This window comes from Morus notabilis, unplaced genomic scaffold (assembly GCF_000414095.1).
Source record: "Morus notabilis unplaced genomic scaffold, ASM41409v2 Scaffold156, whole genome shotgun sequence".
NCBI lineage: Eukaryota > Viridiplantae > Streptophyta > Magnoliopsida > Rosales > Moraceae > Morus > Morus notabilis.
In genome coordinates, this window is record NW_010361538.1 from 854,548 (window position 1) to 873,309 (window position 18,762).

The 18,762-nt window shown below is 34.8% G+C and overlaps 2 protein-coding genes across 3 annotated transcripts; both read left to right on the forward strand.

Annotated features, from left to right (window-relative positions):
- LOC21406345 (GTP-binding protein OBGC, chloroplastic) lies at positions 1–4,601 on the forward strand. 2 transcript variants are annotated; one of them, XM_024166852.1, is made up of 8 exons: positions 1–1,082; positions 1,742–2,015; positions 2,209–2,497; positions 2,638–2,797; positions 2,998–3,106; positions 3,750–3,884; positions 3,976–4,083; positions 4,379–4,601. In XM_024166852.1, the coding sequence occupies exons 1-6, from the start codon at positions 82–84 to the stop codon at positions 3,840–3,842; spliced, it is 1,926 nt and encodes a 641-aa protein (XP_024022620.1). In that variant the 5' UTR covers positions 1–81; the 3' UTR covers positions 3,843–3,884; positions 3,976–4,083; positions 4,379–4,601. The 2 variants fall into 2 exon arrangements, with proteins under 2 accessions (XP_024022620.1, XP_010098338.1); XM_010100036.2 differs by having other exon boundaries at positions 3,984–4,083.
- Positions 4,602–15,693: 11,092 nt separating this feature from the next.
- LOC21406346 (ethylene-responsive transcription factor ERF086) lies at positions 15,694–16,782 on the forward strand. Its single transcript, XM_010100037.1, has one exon. It carries the CDS (start codon positions 15,694–15,696, stop codon positions 16,780–16,782), a length of 1,089 nt encoding a protein of 362 aa, XP_010098339.1.
- Positions 16,783–18,762: the final 1,980 nt, after the last annotated feature.

Below are 18,762 nucleotides of genomic sequence, written 5' to 3' on the forward strand. Positions count from 1 at the left end.
CCCACCCAAATCCAAAAGCTCAACGGAACTCTGAAACTCTCTCTCTCTCTCTAGTCTCTCTCTCTCTAAGTTTCCGCTTCAATGGCGACCTCCATATCCATATGCTTCTGTCCGTACGCTCAATCTGGACGTAGGGTTCGGAATCCTCGCGGTTCTACTCCGAAGAAGCACCGACCTCGGAACCCTAACCCTAAGGTTAAGCCCGACCCTCCTCAGTTGAAGCTTACAACGAGCTCGAAAGAGCTCTCCTCCGTCGGCGCCGAAGCCACCACCTACACTCGATTGCCTCCCAAAGAGGATTTCTCTCTTCCTTCCTTCGATTCCTCTTCGTACCAATTCGCGTCCGAGATTAAGCTCTCAGAATCAAGCTACGCGGCGGAGATTCGCCGCGAAATCGACGAAGAAGGTGATGAAGAAGAAGAAGAAGAAAACGGTGTAGGAGATAATTGGGAGCTTAATTACGGTAAATTCGAGGTCTTTGAAGTGGGTGGCGAAGAGGAAGACGAGGATGAGCAAGAAGACGATGCGAATTGGGAGGGTTTAGGATTTAAGGACGGCGAAAAGATTGAATTCTCCGGTAGTGAGGGTGATTCGGAGGAGATAAGCGTAAAGGAGAAGGGCGTCCCAGCGGTAATGCGGTGTTTTGACCGAGCGAAAATCTACGTGAGGGCGGGGAATGGTGGCAATGGCGTGGTGGCCTTCCGACGAGAGAAGTATGTGCCGTTGGGCGGCCCGTCGGGTGGCGATGGCGGGCGAGGCGGGAATGTGTACGTTGAGGTTGACGGATCGATGAATTCACTATTGCCGTTCCGAAATAGTGTCCATTTTCGGGCTGGGAGAGGGAGCCATGGGCAGGGGAGGATGCAGGCCGGGGCTAGGGGAGAGGATGTGGTGGTTAAGGTGGCACCGGGGACGGTGATCAGAGAGGCTGGCAAGGAGGAGGCGCTTTTGGAGTTGTTGCATCCGGGACAGAGGGCTTTGCTGTTGCCCGGAGGGAGAGGAGGGAGAGGGAATGCGTCGTTCAAGTCCGGGACGAATAAGGTGCCGCGGATTGCGGAGAACGGCGAAGAGGGTCCTGAAATGTGAGCCCATTTTTTGTTCTTTTTCTGTCAATCTATTGGTTTTATTTGTTTGGTATCACAAGATGATAGTGTTATGATCAGTTCGTTTTGATTTGGTCAAAATATGATTTACAGTTGTTGGGATTGTTTCTATCTGAATCTTTTTGTTTGTTTAGAAAGATATCGAGCGGATAACAAATTCATTGCTCCATTAATCTTCATCAATATAGGTTTCTGTTTACTATCAAGGAAAGGAAAAAAAAAAAAAAAGTAGTAACAACTCTTGCGTCTCTTATCAACAAAAAAAAGAAAAAAAAAGAGAAAAGTGTCGTTCATTCATGTTCTTAAAGCATTTTAAATATCCAGGATAGTTTGAGCTCAAACCTCAGTTGAAAAGAAAATTGAGCGTGCATAGTTAGCTCCATATGAACAGATTTAAGGCAATTCGATGTCTGCTAACTAGTGCTCGTTTAAGTGATTAAATGTGTTGCCTAGCTTGCAAAGTTTAATCTTGATAGTTGGATGTCAAAGGTTGATCTTTTATTCGTACTTGGTTGGATATCTTGTAGTTAGGGCTGTTCTTCCCCCTTACTATTTCCAAACTAGAATATACTGATAAACGATGTTTTGCGTGATATCGTAGATTTACAAACAGTTGAAATAATGGTACTCTTGATCAGGTGGTTGGAGCTGGAGCTAAAGCTGGTTGCAGATGTTGGAATAGTCGGTGCACCAAATGCTGGGAAAAGTACACTTTTGAGTGTGATAAGTGCTGCCCAGCCAGAAATAGCAAATTACCCCTTCACAACCTTATTGCCCAATCTGGGTGTAGTTTCTTTTGACTATGATTCTACCATGGTTGTAGCAGATCTGCCAGGTTTACTTGAAGGAGCCCATCGAGGTTTTGGTTTGGGTCACGAGTTTCTGCGACACACTGAAAGATGTTCTGCTCTGGTATGAGCTTCTGCCTGGTTCCATTTGTTGTCTTATCTGATTAAGTGGTTCCATTTGACGGTTCCTGATGAAATCAATAAATGGATTATTTAGCATCTTGTGTAGTATGCTGTATGCATGAGTAGTCCTCATTATTATTTTGGTAGGCGATTTTGCCAAGTAAATTAATAGGACCTGTTATTTGGAAGCTCAGGTACATGTTGTTGACGGCTCATCCCAACAGCCAGAATTTGAGTTTGATGCAGTTCGTCTGGAGTTGGAACTGTTTAGTCCTGAAATTGCTGAAAAGCCTTTTGTTGTTGCTTTTAACAAAATGGACCTTCTGGAGGCACGTGAGAACTGGCCTTCGTTCAAGGAAAGTCTACAAGCTCGTGGAATTGAACCCTTTTGCATGAGTGCAGTGCAAAGGGAGGGCACTCACGATGTCATATGCGCTGCATACAAGCTTCTTCAAGAAAGAAAAGCAGCCGTGGAGTTAGATGGTTTGAGCTTTATTCTCTTTCTTTATTAAATCTTCAGAATTTTTTTGTCTATACTCTGTTGAAGCTTCATGAGTGATTCATGTAGACTGTTTTTTCTTCTTAGTATTCATACACTCTCATGAAGAGTTTCATCATTTCAGGTTTTGGAGAGCAGAACAATCTGAATCATGTAGCTGATATGGTGCGTAAGCGGAGAGCTGCCTCGATCGATGAGTTTGAGATCTCTCATGACAGCAATACCAATACTTGGCATGTTATCGGATCTGGGTTGCAGCGTTTTGTCCAGATGACAAACTGGCGGTAGGTTCATAAAAGTCATAATATCACTATACTGTGAAAAACAAAAAGCTAGATGCTCAAATTTGTGTGGGCTTGTTCAAAATTGATGATTGATGATGATGATTAAGATGATTCTCCATTAGATATCTTCAGAACAAAATGCTGTCTGGTTGTCGTTCCCTTTTCATACCGTCAAAAACTGATAGCCAATACTTAAACAGATATGTGGATTCTGAGAGAAGGTTCCAGCATGTTTTAGAGGCTTGTGGTGTGAACAAATCTCTCATGAAACTTGGTGTGAAGGAAGGTGACACAGTAATTGTTGGAGAGGTATGTTGCTTACTAGCTTTCTATTCATTTACATGTTCTATTGCTCGTTACGCCTCATTTCATGCACCATATGATGTCTTACTCTCAGTACCCCCCCTCAAGAGGGGACAAAGAAAAACCTTATACCCTTCTGTGCTGTAAACTGTTTCCATAGCAAACTCTTCTAGCAGGTTTTGACCCCTTTTATCGTCAACAGATGCTGAAACAACCAAGCATCATTTTGACTTTTAACTTTTTAACTGTTCCTGTAGGAGTCCTTGTAACGAATTCTGTTAGGATCCTTGTTAATGACTTAGGAATTAGTTTACTTAGTGGACTGGTAGAGTTAGTAGGAATTAGTATAAGGGGGTTAGTAGCTAATGAGGGGATTTCAGATTTGTTTGTGAGAAGTGTATAGGTGCTGTACATTTCCTTGGAGGTCGGGAGTCCTTGAAACCACTCATTTCTATCTTGTTACTTTCCATTTTTAGCCTTGTAAATCAGTTCAGCGTTTTGGGTCAAATTCTTTTTTATCTTTCTGTCTATTATAAAGCTATGTATTCTTTTTTTCTTTTTTTTTTTTGGTCCAATTTTTAGTAAGTGCTTGTCCAACTTCCCAACTTAAAATGTCTTGTCCTCTAAGTAATATCATAATTCTTTATAGATGGAGATGGTGTGGCATGATTCTGCCGATGGTTCTGGTTCATCAAATATGAAAAGATCTGCAGATTCAATCAAATGGCCTGAATGGAAGTGACCACCAGTTCTTAAGTATACTAATCCACTGTTTAAACAACGGGTATGACGCCTGCTAGTTTGTTTGCATATCATAGTAGCAAAAAAAAAAAAGTTGTGATCCTTATCCTTTGTTTCTATTAATTCGCACTCAGTTTTCCAGGATGTAATATGAGAGATGGCTTTAAAGTATAATCGCAGACCGGTGGTAATTTATACAAGCAACTCCATAAATATTGGTAGTAAAGCTGGTACAATGACAGGTGCGCATGGATTTCTAACTACATTTATCCTTCCATTTTCTTACGAATAGTTCCTACATTGTTCTTTGTATTTCTCACGTATGCATTTACATACACTAGCAAGCAAAAACATTTATGCACTAATGTGCTTTCTCCAAGAATGTTTCAATATATTGTGATATTACCTCAAGCTATTATTAGACTGTGGCTTTAGATTGTGGTCTAGACCATTGATCTTATAGTTGCTCAAGCTTTCTCAAGTACATGTTTTGCATACTTGTTATAAGAGGCAATAATTATTGAAACTGGCGTGCAGTGATTGTCGGCCAGGTCGAAGAATGAGAGCATGGCAATTGACCAGAAATCTCAGTATAGAAGAAGCCACAGGGAGAAGCATAATTCAAATGAGCAAATCTACGCACTTGCACTCAAATAACAGTGTCCTGACTCGTAGCTGTTCTTCTGTGTTGTTTATGAAAGTTGAAGCTTTTGTGACTTGAGGCTTTTTCACTAGTTATTGCTTCATATTGGAACGGTAATGACTAAAGAATGGAGGGTCAATAAGTTACAGAGCAAAAACGACAATGAAAGGCGAGTTTAAAAAGAGCACGCGTTCAGGATATTGGATTTCCAATGAGACTTCATTGTTTCCTTCCGCAAAATGTAATGTAAGGACTATGCCAATTTTTTCGTTTTAACAAATTAATTTTATGCGAAAAATTCTCAAGACTTCTTTTCGTTTCTGATCCTCTAATTCTCAATCCTAAATATAGCCTTTTGTCCATCTCTATTTGTTGGTTTCTTTCCCTATTCATGTGGTTATTTCGTTTTGTTGTAGGTGCATTTTTCTATCTTCGTTTTACAGCTTTGCCCTTTGCACTTTGGTGTGCTTTCTAGTTGCTATCTTCGTTTTAAAAGTAGTCGTGGTTGTTGTCGTTTCAAGGTTTCCTGTTCAAACTTATCTTCTCACGTTTATTCTCGTGTCGTTATCAAGTTTGTTGTCGTTTTCCGTGTAATTACACCATTATTTTCAATTTTTAATTCTTTGTTGCTTTTGTTCACGTATTTATGTCTTTTTTTTAAAAAAAAAAAAAAAAAAAAAAAAAAACCAGTTTATGTCTTTAATAGTTTTGTAACATTGTTGTGTGTTTGCGGTTTTCGTGTATTTCATTTTTCCTGCCGTTTTCCGGATTTTAGAGTTGCTTTTCATATTTTTGTCTTCGTTCTTCGGATTGAGTCGGTTTCATCATTTATCAATTATCATGTTATTCCTGTTTATATATACGTGAAATTGAATTTTTATCACACATGAAATTTCAATAACTATCGATAAAAATATAATATAACTATTAAAAATTCGTCTAATATACACATTAATATTGTATGTTTTTTCATTGTCGTTTCCAAGTTTGGCGTCCCTCGTCAGTATTTTCTCTTTCTTTTTTTTTTTTTTTTGAAAAAATAACAATTTGTATCGCTTTCTAACTTGTAGTTTTAGTTAATTGTTTGGTTCGGAATCTGTTTTCATTTGTATTTGTTTTTACAATATGTACTCATGTTGTTTCTTTGTTGTCGTTTCTATATAATATCATTTCCATCATTTATGTCGCTTTTAATTTGACGCGTTCAGTTTTTTATATTCGTTGAATTATTGTCGTTTTTCCATTTTCTTGATTTGGGCTTTGATGTCCTTTTTCTATGTATCTTCTTGTCGTTTCCGGTTTTTTGTTGTTTCTATCTCGTTTCTTTGGTTGGTATTGTTTTTCTATTATGTTGTCGTTCCTGGGAGTTTCAGTTGGTGCGTCTTCTATCGCTTTCAGTATTTCCTTTTCTTTCCTGTCGTTTTAAACTATAGTCCCGTTCATTTCACTGATTCGAGTTTAAAATTTGAGTTGAGATGTGACTTTATATGAGAGCTTTTTACTGTAGCAAAAAAATTAGATGTGATTGTTTGTGAGAGCTTTTTACTGTAGAAAAACTCGAATTCTAAACTCGAATTAGCGAAGTGAACGGGGCCTATGTTATTGTTGATGTCTTTGCTGACTCAACACCCACGTGCGGCTGCGCACAATAGTCAGACTGGCCTACTTGGTTTAGACTTGCTTAGTCGGGTCTCCTAATGGGTTGCTCCGCTTCCTGGAGTGCCGACTTGGTTATCCTACACGGGGGACAGATAGGGCTCGGGATCAGTTGGGGGCACCGGTGTGGTACCGGCTAAAGACCCTTCGACGCTCAAGTCAGTATCTTAATCGAGAGCAATAAATGAGGAAGCAATGGATAGGTAGGGAGAAATGTCCGTACCTCATAAATGAGCTTTAGGGGTATTATAGTTTCTTGTCAGATTCAGATTTTACCCGCAGTTTGTCGGAGGTCCTATACGGGCTTGCCAGATATTGGGATAGGTGTCGTGGATCAATAGCTATTATACTTTACCAATCCAACGGTGGGAGCTGTCCCTGTACGGATGATGGAAGTCATGACATGGAGTTCCCAAAGGTAAAACGTGTTTAGCGGAGAGGTAAGTCGTTAAGTGGTGTTCGGTGTAAAATACTCAGGCAAGGTGGTCGACAAGCAATAGGGACAACAGAGACATCATGCTCGGCGACATTGGCAACGACAGGTTACCAGTGGTTTGTTCTTAGCGGCATGCTCCCGAACAGTGCTCGGCATGCGGAGTTGAGCAGACACCCAATAATTATTATTGGCCCCGTTCATTTCGTTGATTTGAGTTTAAAATTCGAGTTTTGCTACAGTAAAAAGCTCTCACAAACAATCACATCTAACTTTTTTGCTACAGTAAAAAACTCTTACATAAAATCACATCTCAACTCGAATTAAAAATTCGAATAAGCAAACTAAACGGGCCCATTGTCTTCTATTATGTTGGATCTCTACCCATACTGTCGTTTTTAGTTTTCACGGCTGTCAACATTGTTCTCTCTTTCTCTCATGTCATTCTTTGATTTTATTGCGTTAAAATTTTACTGTTAAGATTTTATTGTCGCTTCTATGGTTTATTATACGTTTTTCTATTTTTTTTTAATAAAAAAATTGTAGTCTTTTTCCCTCTATTGTTCTCGCTTTCAATAATTGTGATTTTACATTTTTTAATTACTGTCTTTATCTTTTTTGTTATTTTTAATTTTCAATGTGCTTTTTATTGTTAGGATTATTGTCACTATTATTGTCACTAATGCTTCTGAACTTTAAGGTTTCACAGTTTGTCACTAAACTTTAAAACTCACTTTATTTCATAAATTTTGAATTATTTTCACTTAATCCCTTCAAAAACATATATATATATATATATTTTTCTTATTGGATTTCTATTAAAAAAAACAGATAAAAATTACATGACCACACTTAACTTCCTCTTTTTCCTTCTGATTTTAACATAAATTACAACAAAAGGGGTTAAGTGACAATAATTCAAAGTTTGAGAAGTAAAGTGAGAGTTTTTAAAATTCAGGGAGCAAACTGGGTATGACCCCAAAAACAGGGGCACCAATGAGAATAATCTTTATTGTTAAATTATTGTCATTTTGTCCATTTAGCATTTGCAGTTTTATTGTCGTATTTTAGTTTATTTCGTCATTGTCGTTCAATGGTTTTTGCTGCTTTTTGTTTCACATGTCGTTCCTAATTTGTTGTTGTCCTTTTATCATGTTGTTCCTTTTTCCCGTTCCAGAAATTTTCGTAGTCGTTTTGAAATGTTGATTTGTTTGTAGTTTGATGATTGATGCTGGTTTCCGCATTTTAAAACTTTTTTTTTTGTTTGTTCTCTTGTCGTTTTATCATTGAAAATTTCTTTTACCTTTTGTCATTTGCAGATTTATTGTTGTTTTGTCATTCATCTCCTATATAATCGTTTTTTAATGATTTGTGTTTTTCTTCTCTTCCACTTTTATGATTGTTTTTAAACTTTTTACGTCTGTCATGTTGTTTGAGGTTTTTTTGTCGTTTAGATGTTTTACATAGTGTGCATTTCGTTGACGTTTAACATATTTTTTTTATTATAAATATTCGTTTACCTATGAGATTATTGCTGTTTAACTTGTTTTGCATTTTTCATGTCCTTTACTAGTTGTTGTCATTTGTTTTTTCATTGTCGTTTGACCTTGTAATTTCGTCCTTATTACTGTGTCGTTTACCTTTTTCTCCTCGTTAGAACCGGTTATTGTGTTTGTTGTCGTCTGTATTATTTCATTATCGTTTGGCCTTATAATTTTGTCGTTTCATTTTCTTGTAGTTCGAGTCTTGAGGAACATGTAAAAACATGTATTGTTATATTTTATTTTTTCACATATACATCACTGAAGTTAGAAAGCTAATTTTTTTTTAAAGAGAAAATTGCACAACTTATTTTTAAGAGTGTTTTTAAAAGTGCATGAGTCTGAATTTTTATCTTTTATTTTTTATTAATACTCTTTTATTAATATAGTTATTTGATTAAAATGGGTATTAATTAAGAGTATGAGTAAAAATTCACACACATTATTTATCTTCTTTCCTCCACCTCATATTTCCAACCAGACTAGCACTAATTGGTGAGAACTTTCCTTTCCTATTACGAGCTAGAAAAGGAAATGAAATGTTTAAACAAATTTATTATGAATAATTCTATAAACACCAACTCAAATCGTAATTCTTGATTTATTATACATTTATACGCTTGTATAAAATAAAAAAATAATGTACAATCATAGTTAAAATAATTATTTATTACACTATTTGTTTTGTCAAACATTTTATCTTCCTTTGTAAACACAATTGGAAACATTTAAGTCTCGTTCATTTCATCTATTTGAGTTTTCAATTCAAATTTGATACAGTTAAAAACTCTCATAAAAAATCACATTTAATTTTTTTTGCTATAATAAAAAATACTCACATAAAATTACATCTCATCTCGAATTGAAAACTCGAATCTACGTACTCAACAAGACCTTAAAATAATGTGCTCCATGATAACCTTTTTACTTTTCAATTTCATCTCTATAAAACAACCCAATATTCTTCATTTTTTCCCTCAAAATTCCTCCTTCAATTTATTTCCTCTCCTCTTTTCACTCTACCAAGGCTAATGCATGATTTTTTTTTTCCTTAAGAAATATTTGTTATGTTTGGAATTGACTCCGTTTTTATTTTTTACGTTTTTCGAACAATAAAAAATGAAAACATTTTCAAAATAGATATTTTCATTTTTATTTTTATATAAAAAATAAAATTATTTTGAAACAAATTCTAAACGCACTCATGGTAAATGACACGTTCCCAATTAAAAAAAAAAAAGTTCTAAAAAAGATGAGGGTGGTGGGAGCAAATCTCGTGGTTTGTGCCTTAAAACAGGGACCAAAAGAGGACAAGGGGTCACACTCAAACCTCACCTCTCAGCCGTCCAATCTTAATCCAACCGTCCGTATTCAATCTTTGACCAGTCTCTCTCCTCTAGATTCACTTTCACTGTTGGCTTTCCGATCAACTCCATTCCCCCATCAAATCACAGCCATACATCTAACCTCGTATCACTGTTCGCACCGTGTTTAGACGATCCTTGTACAGCCTCTTGACACGTAGGCCGTACATAAAAAAATGTGCAAAATTTTATAAGGTACATTTAATTTGTTGATTTAAATTTTTAATTTAAATTAAAATGTGATTTTATATGAGAATTTTTTATTGTAATAAAAATATTAAATGTGATTATTTTTTAAAATTTTTTATTATAATAAAATTTGAATGTAAAAAGAGATTAACAACACTTACGACTGTAGCCGATCGCGGCCACTAGCCACGTCACAAGCGTCAACTAACTCGTTAGAGTGACGTCATTGAAAGCGTACGGCGTTAGTCGAATCCGATCGCTTTGCCAGTGTCGATTACGTGGCAACAGTATCCACGTGTCACGTCTCCTATTGCCTCGTTGTTTTGCAACGCGTACTAGGTTTGGTTGGTTTTTCAAGGTTGCGTGGCCAGTTTCTATTGGTCGCCTTTTACATATATCAGCTTGGAATCCGGTTTTGTGCTTTTTTTTTTCCTTTCTAAAAACTTCTTTGTAAAAAAAAATAGAGAATTTTGTCCTTTTATTTTTTTAAACAGTTGTATAATTGTATTACATAAGATTCATATCAAATTGAAATATGTAACAAGAATTTAATGATATCTTGAGAGTTGTATAATAATTGGGCATTTTTAATAAATTATAATTATAAAATTTTTAAATAATAATTAGGCTTTTTTATTTTTTACCTTACATGCTTAAGAAAAAGAACTCGTCTTAATTTTTCTTTTCAAAACAAAAGAACTAATTACAAACATTACCCTAAAATAATAACAAACACGAAAATGTTTTTGGTTGATATGAATATGAAAGTTTGAGTCCAAAATCTAGCACTACTAGTAGTTCTCCCTTTCTTTCTTGATTTGCTTTAGGATTTCTCAAACATAATAAGTTAAATAAAAAATAAAAAATTGTGTTGTTAGTGTAGGCCTCGTTCATTTTATTGATTCGAGTTTTCAGTTCTAAGTTTCTACAGTTAAAAGCTTTCAAAAAATATCACATTTAATATTTTTTGCTACAGTTAAAAACTCTAAAAAAATGTCACATCTAAGCTCGAATTGAAAACTCGAATCCGCGAAGCGAATAAGGCCGTAGTGTCTAATTGTAACCATTGGACAGGAATAGAGGAATAGAGTTAACGTGCTCCTACTCCAAATGTAAAATAAATCATAGAACTTGTATTTACAGGAGTTTATTACAAAAGATTATTTTTTGTGAGTTTCTCTGATAGAATCAGAAAAATTAAACTATCGGTAATTTTTTATTTTCAGTCGTCGCATCTGTATCAAAAATTGTCTATTTTACATGCATTATTAATCTGATATGATTTTAACATGATTCAACAGTAAAAAAATGACACTATTAATAAGTTAGACCTATAAGAGAAACTTCCTCTTTCTTTTTATGTTTGGTATTTAAAACCACAAAAAAAATGCAGAAAAATTCTCTCGCTCTAAATTAATAATGGAAATTTTAGAATAAATTATATTCTAGTGAATAAAAAAGCAATTAAAATTGGAAACGGTAAGCATAAAATGATAAGCCAAGTTTGGAAGGTCAAAACAGAGACAGTCTTTCCTTTCAACGCTTGAAAGCATGGATTTGCCGTCACTAAAAAGTTAGTCTGAATTGCATAATGAGAAATAATTAGGGCTGTGGTCTGCCACACTAATTAGCTTATATAAGAATCAATTATGGCATTCCACATGACCCATAAAAAGAGGCAAATCATGTTCAATTGCCTAGACAAATTGCACCCCATAAAGCCATTCTAAAATTAACAACCGGAAAGTATTTTTTTTAATGCTTTTTTTTTTCTCAGAATTATATGATAAGATATGGAAAAAAATAAATATAGATAACCATCTTCGTGTGCTCATTAAATTTTGTTTATATATATTAATCTGATATGATTTTGAGATATTAATATGAAACTTTATTTTTTGTCATTTGAAGCTGAAAATGTAATTTTTTTCGCATTTCCATGTAAAACAATAAAAACGTGTGTGTAATACTTAAGTTTGTTGAAGTGTAACACTCAATATTACATGTGTTATACCGTATTTTTTAGTGTTACACTAAAACAAATTAAATGTTAAACATACGTATATTACATGAGCATAAAAAGAAAAGTTATACATGCCTTACTGGCCTGTGTATCCATTAAAGATAGTTCTTATGTTATATTATATTTATATTTTAAAGAGCACATTAGAATGGTACATGATTGCTTTAGTGGAAGGACAAGAGCCTGGTGTTGTTTTATTATGCTAGAAAAGGAGGTGCTGAACCACAAAAGGCTTAGATCACACAGGGGACAATTTTGAGCCTAAAGTGAAGAATTTTTTTCTTGGATATAAAGACCACTAATCTCAAAATCAAAACCCTTTTTTTTTTTCTTTCCTCTGTCTATCATTTCACTCGTCCAAAGACCAAAGTCCTAAGAAAGACACATTTTTATCTTTTTCCCTAAATTCCGGATGACCTTTAACGCCAAGAAAAAGGTATATGTGCCTGTTTTTGGAGAATGTGCAAAATTCCCATCTGACCCAAAAAGTCCCCTGTCAAATTAAGCCTAAAAAAAAAATTTGAAACAAAGTTTGGGATAGAGAGAAAGCTATATATATATGTGTGTATATATATATATATATATATATTTTTTTTTTTTCTGTGTGTGAAGCAATCCCCATTTGTGTAGGGGAAAATGCAAGTACTTTAGCTAGTCTTCCATTCCAACTAGCTCACACACCTTTTCAGAAGAGGACTTGACTGGCCCTTTTTTTTCCCCCCTTCAAATGGCAAAACACTTGCACCAAAACTTCCAACCAAAGGAAGGCATATTTCCCACTTCACATTTTTTTTTTTTCAATTTCCTATTAATGTTTTTGTGTTTGTTTGGACAAGTGCTATAAATAAATTAAAAGAGAACCTATTAATCTTATGCAAATAAATAAATTTTAAAAAAACCAGTTGATATTTTTAATGGATAATCACAAGTGCTATAATATTAGAACCATGCAGAGATTTCCCCCCTCCCCTACCTATGTAACTATTTTTAGTCACATGAATTCATCATGATACCATGTTCTACATGCACATTTTCCATAATTAAGATGGGGTATAATGAAACCAATTCTATCTAATTTCTTATTTTTATTTCCCTTCAAATCTTTAGTGGATGAGTCAAGGGTCATAGATTCCATGTCATTCTTAGAAGAAAGAGAAGGAAGAACAACATATTTTAATCATATGATACTTGTGAATCTCTCTCTCTCTCTCTCTCTTTCTCTCTGTATATTTATAGTTGTATAATTTTTTGCTCCCATTTGAAATAATCACTTTTTCTCCATGTTTTTAGATCTATTTGGTCCATTATACAATTATAACAAACAAGCCGTGACAATGACCAGTGACAAAGATTGCAGGGTGTGGAAATTCTAAAAGACCAGAAAAGAGGTTGACCCAATTTGCTTATCATTAGTTTATGTCATTCCCAAGGCCATTTAGGCACGTTAAGTTCAATCAAAAGGGTATGAAAAACTATGCTTTTAAAAAAAAATGAATAAAGAACCTATAGGAAGTGCTAATAAAAATGTATCATTGTCCCACTTATAGCTTTTGTTTGGGCAGTTTAATCCACCATGCTTTACAAGCGTTTTCTAAGCTTTTGATTGCCTTTTGACCTTACCTTTTCTTGAATACTTTTGGAGACAGGACACAATGACCCATTTCTCATTGCATTCTGCTATCTTTTCCTTGAAAAGATTTTACTTATGAGTCAGCTTCCAAGGACCTTAATAGCAGAAAATAGAATGCCCACAATATCTTTTTGCTACAGTTCTAATCCTTCTCCAATTTTATCACTTAGATCCTGTTTAGATTGTGTTAGGTAGCTCATACTTGTTCAAAACTCTATAATAGACAATTTTAGGTTTATCATGTACCATTTTCTCCCAAGTGGGTAAGGACTGTTTGCGAAAACTAAGATGGGTGTATAAACAGCCTAAATCTCAGTTGCTGAATGATAAAAGAAAAAAAAAAGATCCATTGCAAAAAAAAAAAAAAAAAAAGTTTTATTTGAAAAAATATTAATTGTTTTTATTATATCTTTTTATCATCTAACAACAGAAATTAGGTTGCATAATATGATACAATCTAAATCTCAGCCACCATATGATAAAAATATACAATTAGACATTATAAAAAGAAAATCAATTTTTAGTTAAAAAAATTTCGATGCTACTAGGGGCTCTGGGGAAGTCGGAATAAGAGAGCACTCATCGTGGGGTGAGCTTACTACTTAGATGCTTTCAGCAGTTATCCACTCCACACCTAGCTACTCAGCATTTATCGTGGGCACAATAACTGGTACACCAGAGGTGCGTCCTTTTTCGTCCATTCGTATTAGATAAAGGTCCTCCTAATACTCTAACGCCCACACTAAATGTGGACCGAATTGTCCCACAACATTCTGAACCAAGCTCACGTACCGCGTCAAATTACTTATTTTCATATTTCACCGTCTAAAAGTGAGTTACATGGTAGATCATAAAAAATATTAATCACTCAATCATTTGGATTGTGTCCATCATGATCCAACATAACATGCTTGAGTATCTTTTAACTATTTATTTGTACCATGTGAAACCCACTTGAACACTTGAATGAAACATGCCATTCTAGCATATAGACTGAGGTCAACTACTGCTAATAATCTATAAGTTCAGATTAACCAAGTACCCTAGATTCCTAGTATGGAAAAATACCAATAAAAACAATCAAGAGGTTTTATAAACCAACAAACTAACAAGTATTAGGACCTTGACTTATGGGCCCTTATTTGGAGTTGTTTCCATGATCAAGGACAGGAAATTCCTATAAGAATATGTTGAGTTGTTTTCATGTAATCGTTTTTGTTTGGTTAGATATTATCCTAACTGCTCCCTTAGAAAATCATGTAAGCAGACAAGAAGTAGCAAAGAATTCCACTAATTTATTTTGCATAAAACGCGGATTTACATGTGCAATATGTTAGAAAAGTAACACTAAACATGTACAAGACATTCCAAAATATTAGTGCTCCAAAATTCAAATATTTTAGACTTCCTAGGAGTAGTAAATATAAGCAGACAAAAGCCACGAAGCTATTTTCCTTTTTCTGGTTTTATCAATATGACTAAAATTTAATCCAAGTTTTAAGGGATTTCAATCCCACTAACAGCTTAAGAAACGGTATTTTTGTAAAATTTTGACATTTCAACATGAATATTGGATTCTTTCACAACCATGATTTCAACAATGTCAATACTTAACTTTTGGTCAGATGTAATCTAGATTATTCACTAGCCCTGCACGTGATCTGATCATATTATAAGATTCAAATTCATCTTATCTTTAACAAATCCCAACATTTACTTTTTTTTTTTTTTTTTGTTTTTTAATGAAAATCCCAATAACCTTACATTGGCATGATGTAATATTTATCTCATTAGTAAAAGCTTCTACAATAGTTGTTGAAACTTAAACTCCAATAAGTTAGCAAAACAGTATAATATTCTTGAATTAGTGTCAGAAACAGTAAATATATTTTTATAGGCTCCTATTTGGAATTTGGAACTTGGGGTGAAAGAAAGTGACTGTTGCAAAGAAATATTCATATCAGCAGAACAGTTAATATATATATACACCTCCATATTAAGTTCCTCGACAACAGAAGTATTTTCACGTTTAAGTTCTAGCTTATAAGTATTTTGGGCGGAAGGGATATAGGATTATATAGAAACTAGAAACAGAAAAGAAAGATTTTTAAAAAGTGGGGTGAAAAGAAGAAATTTAAAAGGAGAAAAAAAAGGGGGATGGCCTTCCAAAGAATGACAACTGAGATGTCCTTTTCTTTCTGTCCATGATCAAATCAGAGTCTTTAAAAAGACTTCCTTACAAACAACTTACAAACACACTTTCATTTCAAAAACTTACAAAAAAACCTTTCTTCTAACACCCCCATATCTCTTCTTCACTCACTTTCTCTCAACCATTTTCTCTACTACTTTTTTTTATTTTCCTTTTCAGTTATGTCCTCATCCAAAAGCTTTGATAAATTTCCCTTGAGAGGGTATGAAAGTGGAGAGTCTCAAGTGGGATTTGCCATACTTCAACGCAACACATCTCCAACACAACCTGGTGAGAGAAGAGGCAGGAGAAAGCAGGCGGAGCCAGGGCGGTTTCTCGGCGTGAGAAGGCGGCCGTGGGGACGATACGCCGCCGAGATTAGAGACCCAACAACCAAAGAAAGGCATTGGCTTGGCACTTTTGACACTGCCCAAGAGGCTGCTCTTGCTTATGACAGGGCTGCCCTGTCCATGAAAGGCACGCAAGCAAGGACCAACTTTGTTTACACTCATAATACTAATAATAATAATAATAATTATACTCACAACACCACTTTTCACTCTCTTATTAGCCCTTTTGATGTCCAAGCTCTTTTGCCACCTTCACAGTTCATCTGCAGCACCACTCATAGTAGTACCAAACAAACCACCAATCAAAACAGTCCACCTCAGCCAGCTGTCAAATGTCAGAATCATGAGACCCCAAATCAATCCCATTATAATGATCATCAAACCTCATATGGGTCATCACCAAATGATCACGACATTGACAATAACTTCTTTTTCTCCAATGATTCCAATAACTCAGGCTATTTGGGCTGCATTGTTCCTGACAACTGCTTGAGACCACCTTCCTCTTCCACTTCTTCTTCTCCTGATATTCCCACTGAAAGCAACTCCAAAACAAGTGATTTCAGCCCTTCAAATGACCAAAACTTGATCACAAACACTTTTGAGAATACTAAATCACATTGGGATATCCCATCAAATATGGCTTCAAATAATGGTGAGCTTATTCCTTGGTTGGATGAGTTCAATCTGCAGGGATTTTGGGATAATAGCCAGCAGTCATGGGATTTAAGTTCTGCTGATCTCTCAGCCACGATCAGCTCCAATACATTGATGCAAGAAGGTGGGTGCATGGGAAGTTTTTATCCCATCATGGAAAATCCTATCTATGGCTTAATGGCTTCTTCCACTTCTTCAGTCTCTTGCTCTCCATCAGTTCCTCCTTTTGGTGATGTAGTTGACTTGGGACACTCTCTCTTTTGAGTATTATATATATATATATATATATATATATATGTAGTGTGCATCTGTTTATATATAGGTGCACTAGTAACTCCACTTTTCATTTCATATCCATGCACTACTTGTTCTTCTTTCTTTTAAGTCTTGAGTTTTTCTAGCAACTCTTTCATTTTCTATGTAACTACCTCAAGAACATTCCAAATTTGACAAGAAAAAAGATGCTTGGAATGTACTACTGCAGTTTAACAAGGTTTTTAATGCAGCAAGTTTTTCTGTCATGGTAAGTGTAATATTTGCATGATATATAATATATTATACTACTTTCTAGCTCTTTATGGCTAATGATATAAATGGCGCTTTCTCTTTTCAGCTACCTCTCTATTATCATTTGTAAGGCAACCCCAGATGAAAAATTATGCAAATAATGACACTTTCATTCCCTATTTGTATTGCTTTGTAATATTTTTTCTTCATTGACTTTTCTGAGTGGTGAAGGGTTATGTTTGAAATCTCAAAGGTCGGTGCATCAAGCCATGCTGACAAAATTCAAATCCCTATTTATAATTATTTTTAAGTGGGGTTTTAGATATTAGAGGTGAGAATATAGGAGCTTGGCGTGATTGCTTAAAAATCCATAGTCCCAACTTTTGAGGAATATATAGGATCAATACTTGATTGAGTGTTGTTTTGTTATTGTTTCTTAAACTTTATTTTGTAGCACTCATTTTGTACTAGCCCTAGGGTTATAATGCTCAAACTCAAGTGCTACAGGTTTTTAACTGTGAAGAGTGAAGTCAGTCAGTTACCATTTGAAGTTTCCAACTTAGTAAATTGCCTTATCGACTTTAAATAGTGGCATATTTAATAGTATAAGGTCCTAGATTTGAGCCCAAACTATGATATTATAACTTACTAGTAAAAGAAGTTACTTTTACTTAATTAGCTCCCTACTTGGTTGTTTAAATAAACTGGAGAAAATGAGGTTAAAGCATTGAAAAAGAAAGGCTTTATATCGTAAACTTTTGGCATGGAAATTTTAGATTAACCATTTTTGAGTATGGTTTTCAACACACACACACAAAAAAAAAAAAAAAAAAAAAAAAGAAACACTCTTTTGAGTATGGAAAATGTGTCAAAAAGACAACATGGGATAAAATTAATTGGCGTTTTAGATTCAAGTGGGCATTTTAGTTGCTGCTTTTGATCTTGTGGTCCAATGACATGGTTAGTTCCTTTAGTTTTTGTCCTTTTTTTTCCTTTTGTTTCAACATTGACATGAGTATTTTTTATGCGAAAAATTGCGGATTCGGAATTAGATGATGTTTGTGATAAAGCCGATTGGTAATAGACCTTAGAGAATTTTCCATTTTGAGGAGTTAATATCATGAGAAAAATAACGCATATATTCCGTACCAAGGTTGATACCCGGAACTCTTCCACGTCAAGGTTAATTGTTTCAGTCTTTTGGAATTTGTAATATTTCCAGATATTTACAAAAAGATACAGTTTTGTTACTACTTAAGCAGTTAGGGACCATAATTGATTTATCGGATAGCCGAAAATTCTAGTCAGGTTGTCGTGTAGTGGAAAAGTCGGCAAAAAGCGACAAAGCAAATAAGGTTTAAATCACTTTATACAGAAACCAAACCCAAAAAGTACTGCCCAAAAACAGAGAGAGAGAGAGAGAGAGAGAGATTTACATGACCCAGTTCTGAATGGCCAATGTCATGCCAAGAAACAGCTTGAATGGAGCAATGATCACAATCATGAAAGTCATTATTATTTGCTTTTCATGCTGTTTAACAAGAGTAATGAAGATTTATCTCCATCATCTCATGCAAACTATAATCAATTTCATGACTTTATTTGCTTCCATAAATCTAACTAGTATTTGAGATGAACAAAAAAAAAAAATAATAATAAAAAAAAAGCAAGCAGAAAATAAACGAAACCAATCCCCTTGATAAACGGGGGAGACAAGAGGAGAAGAAAAATGTCGCA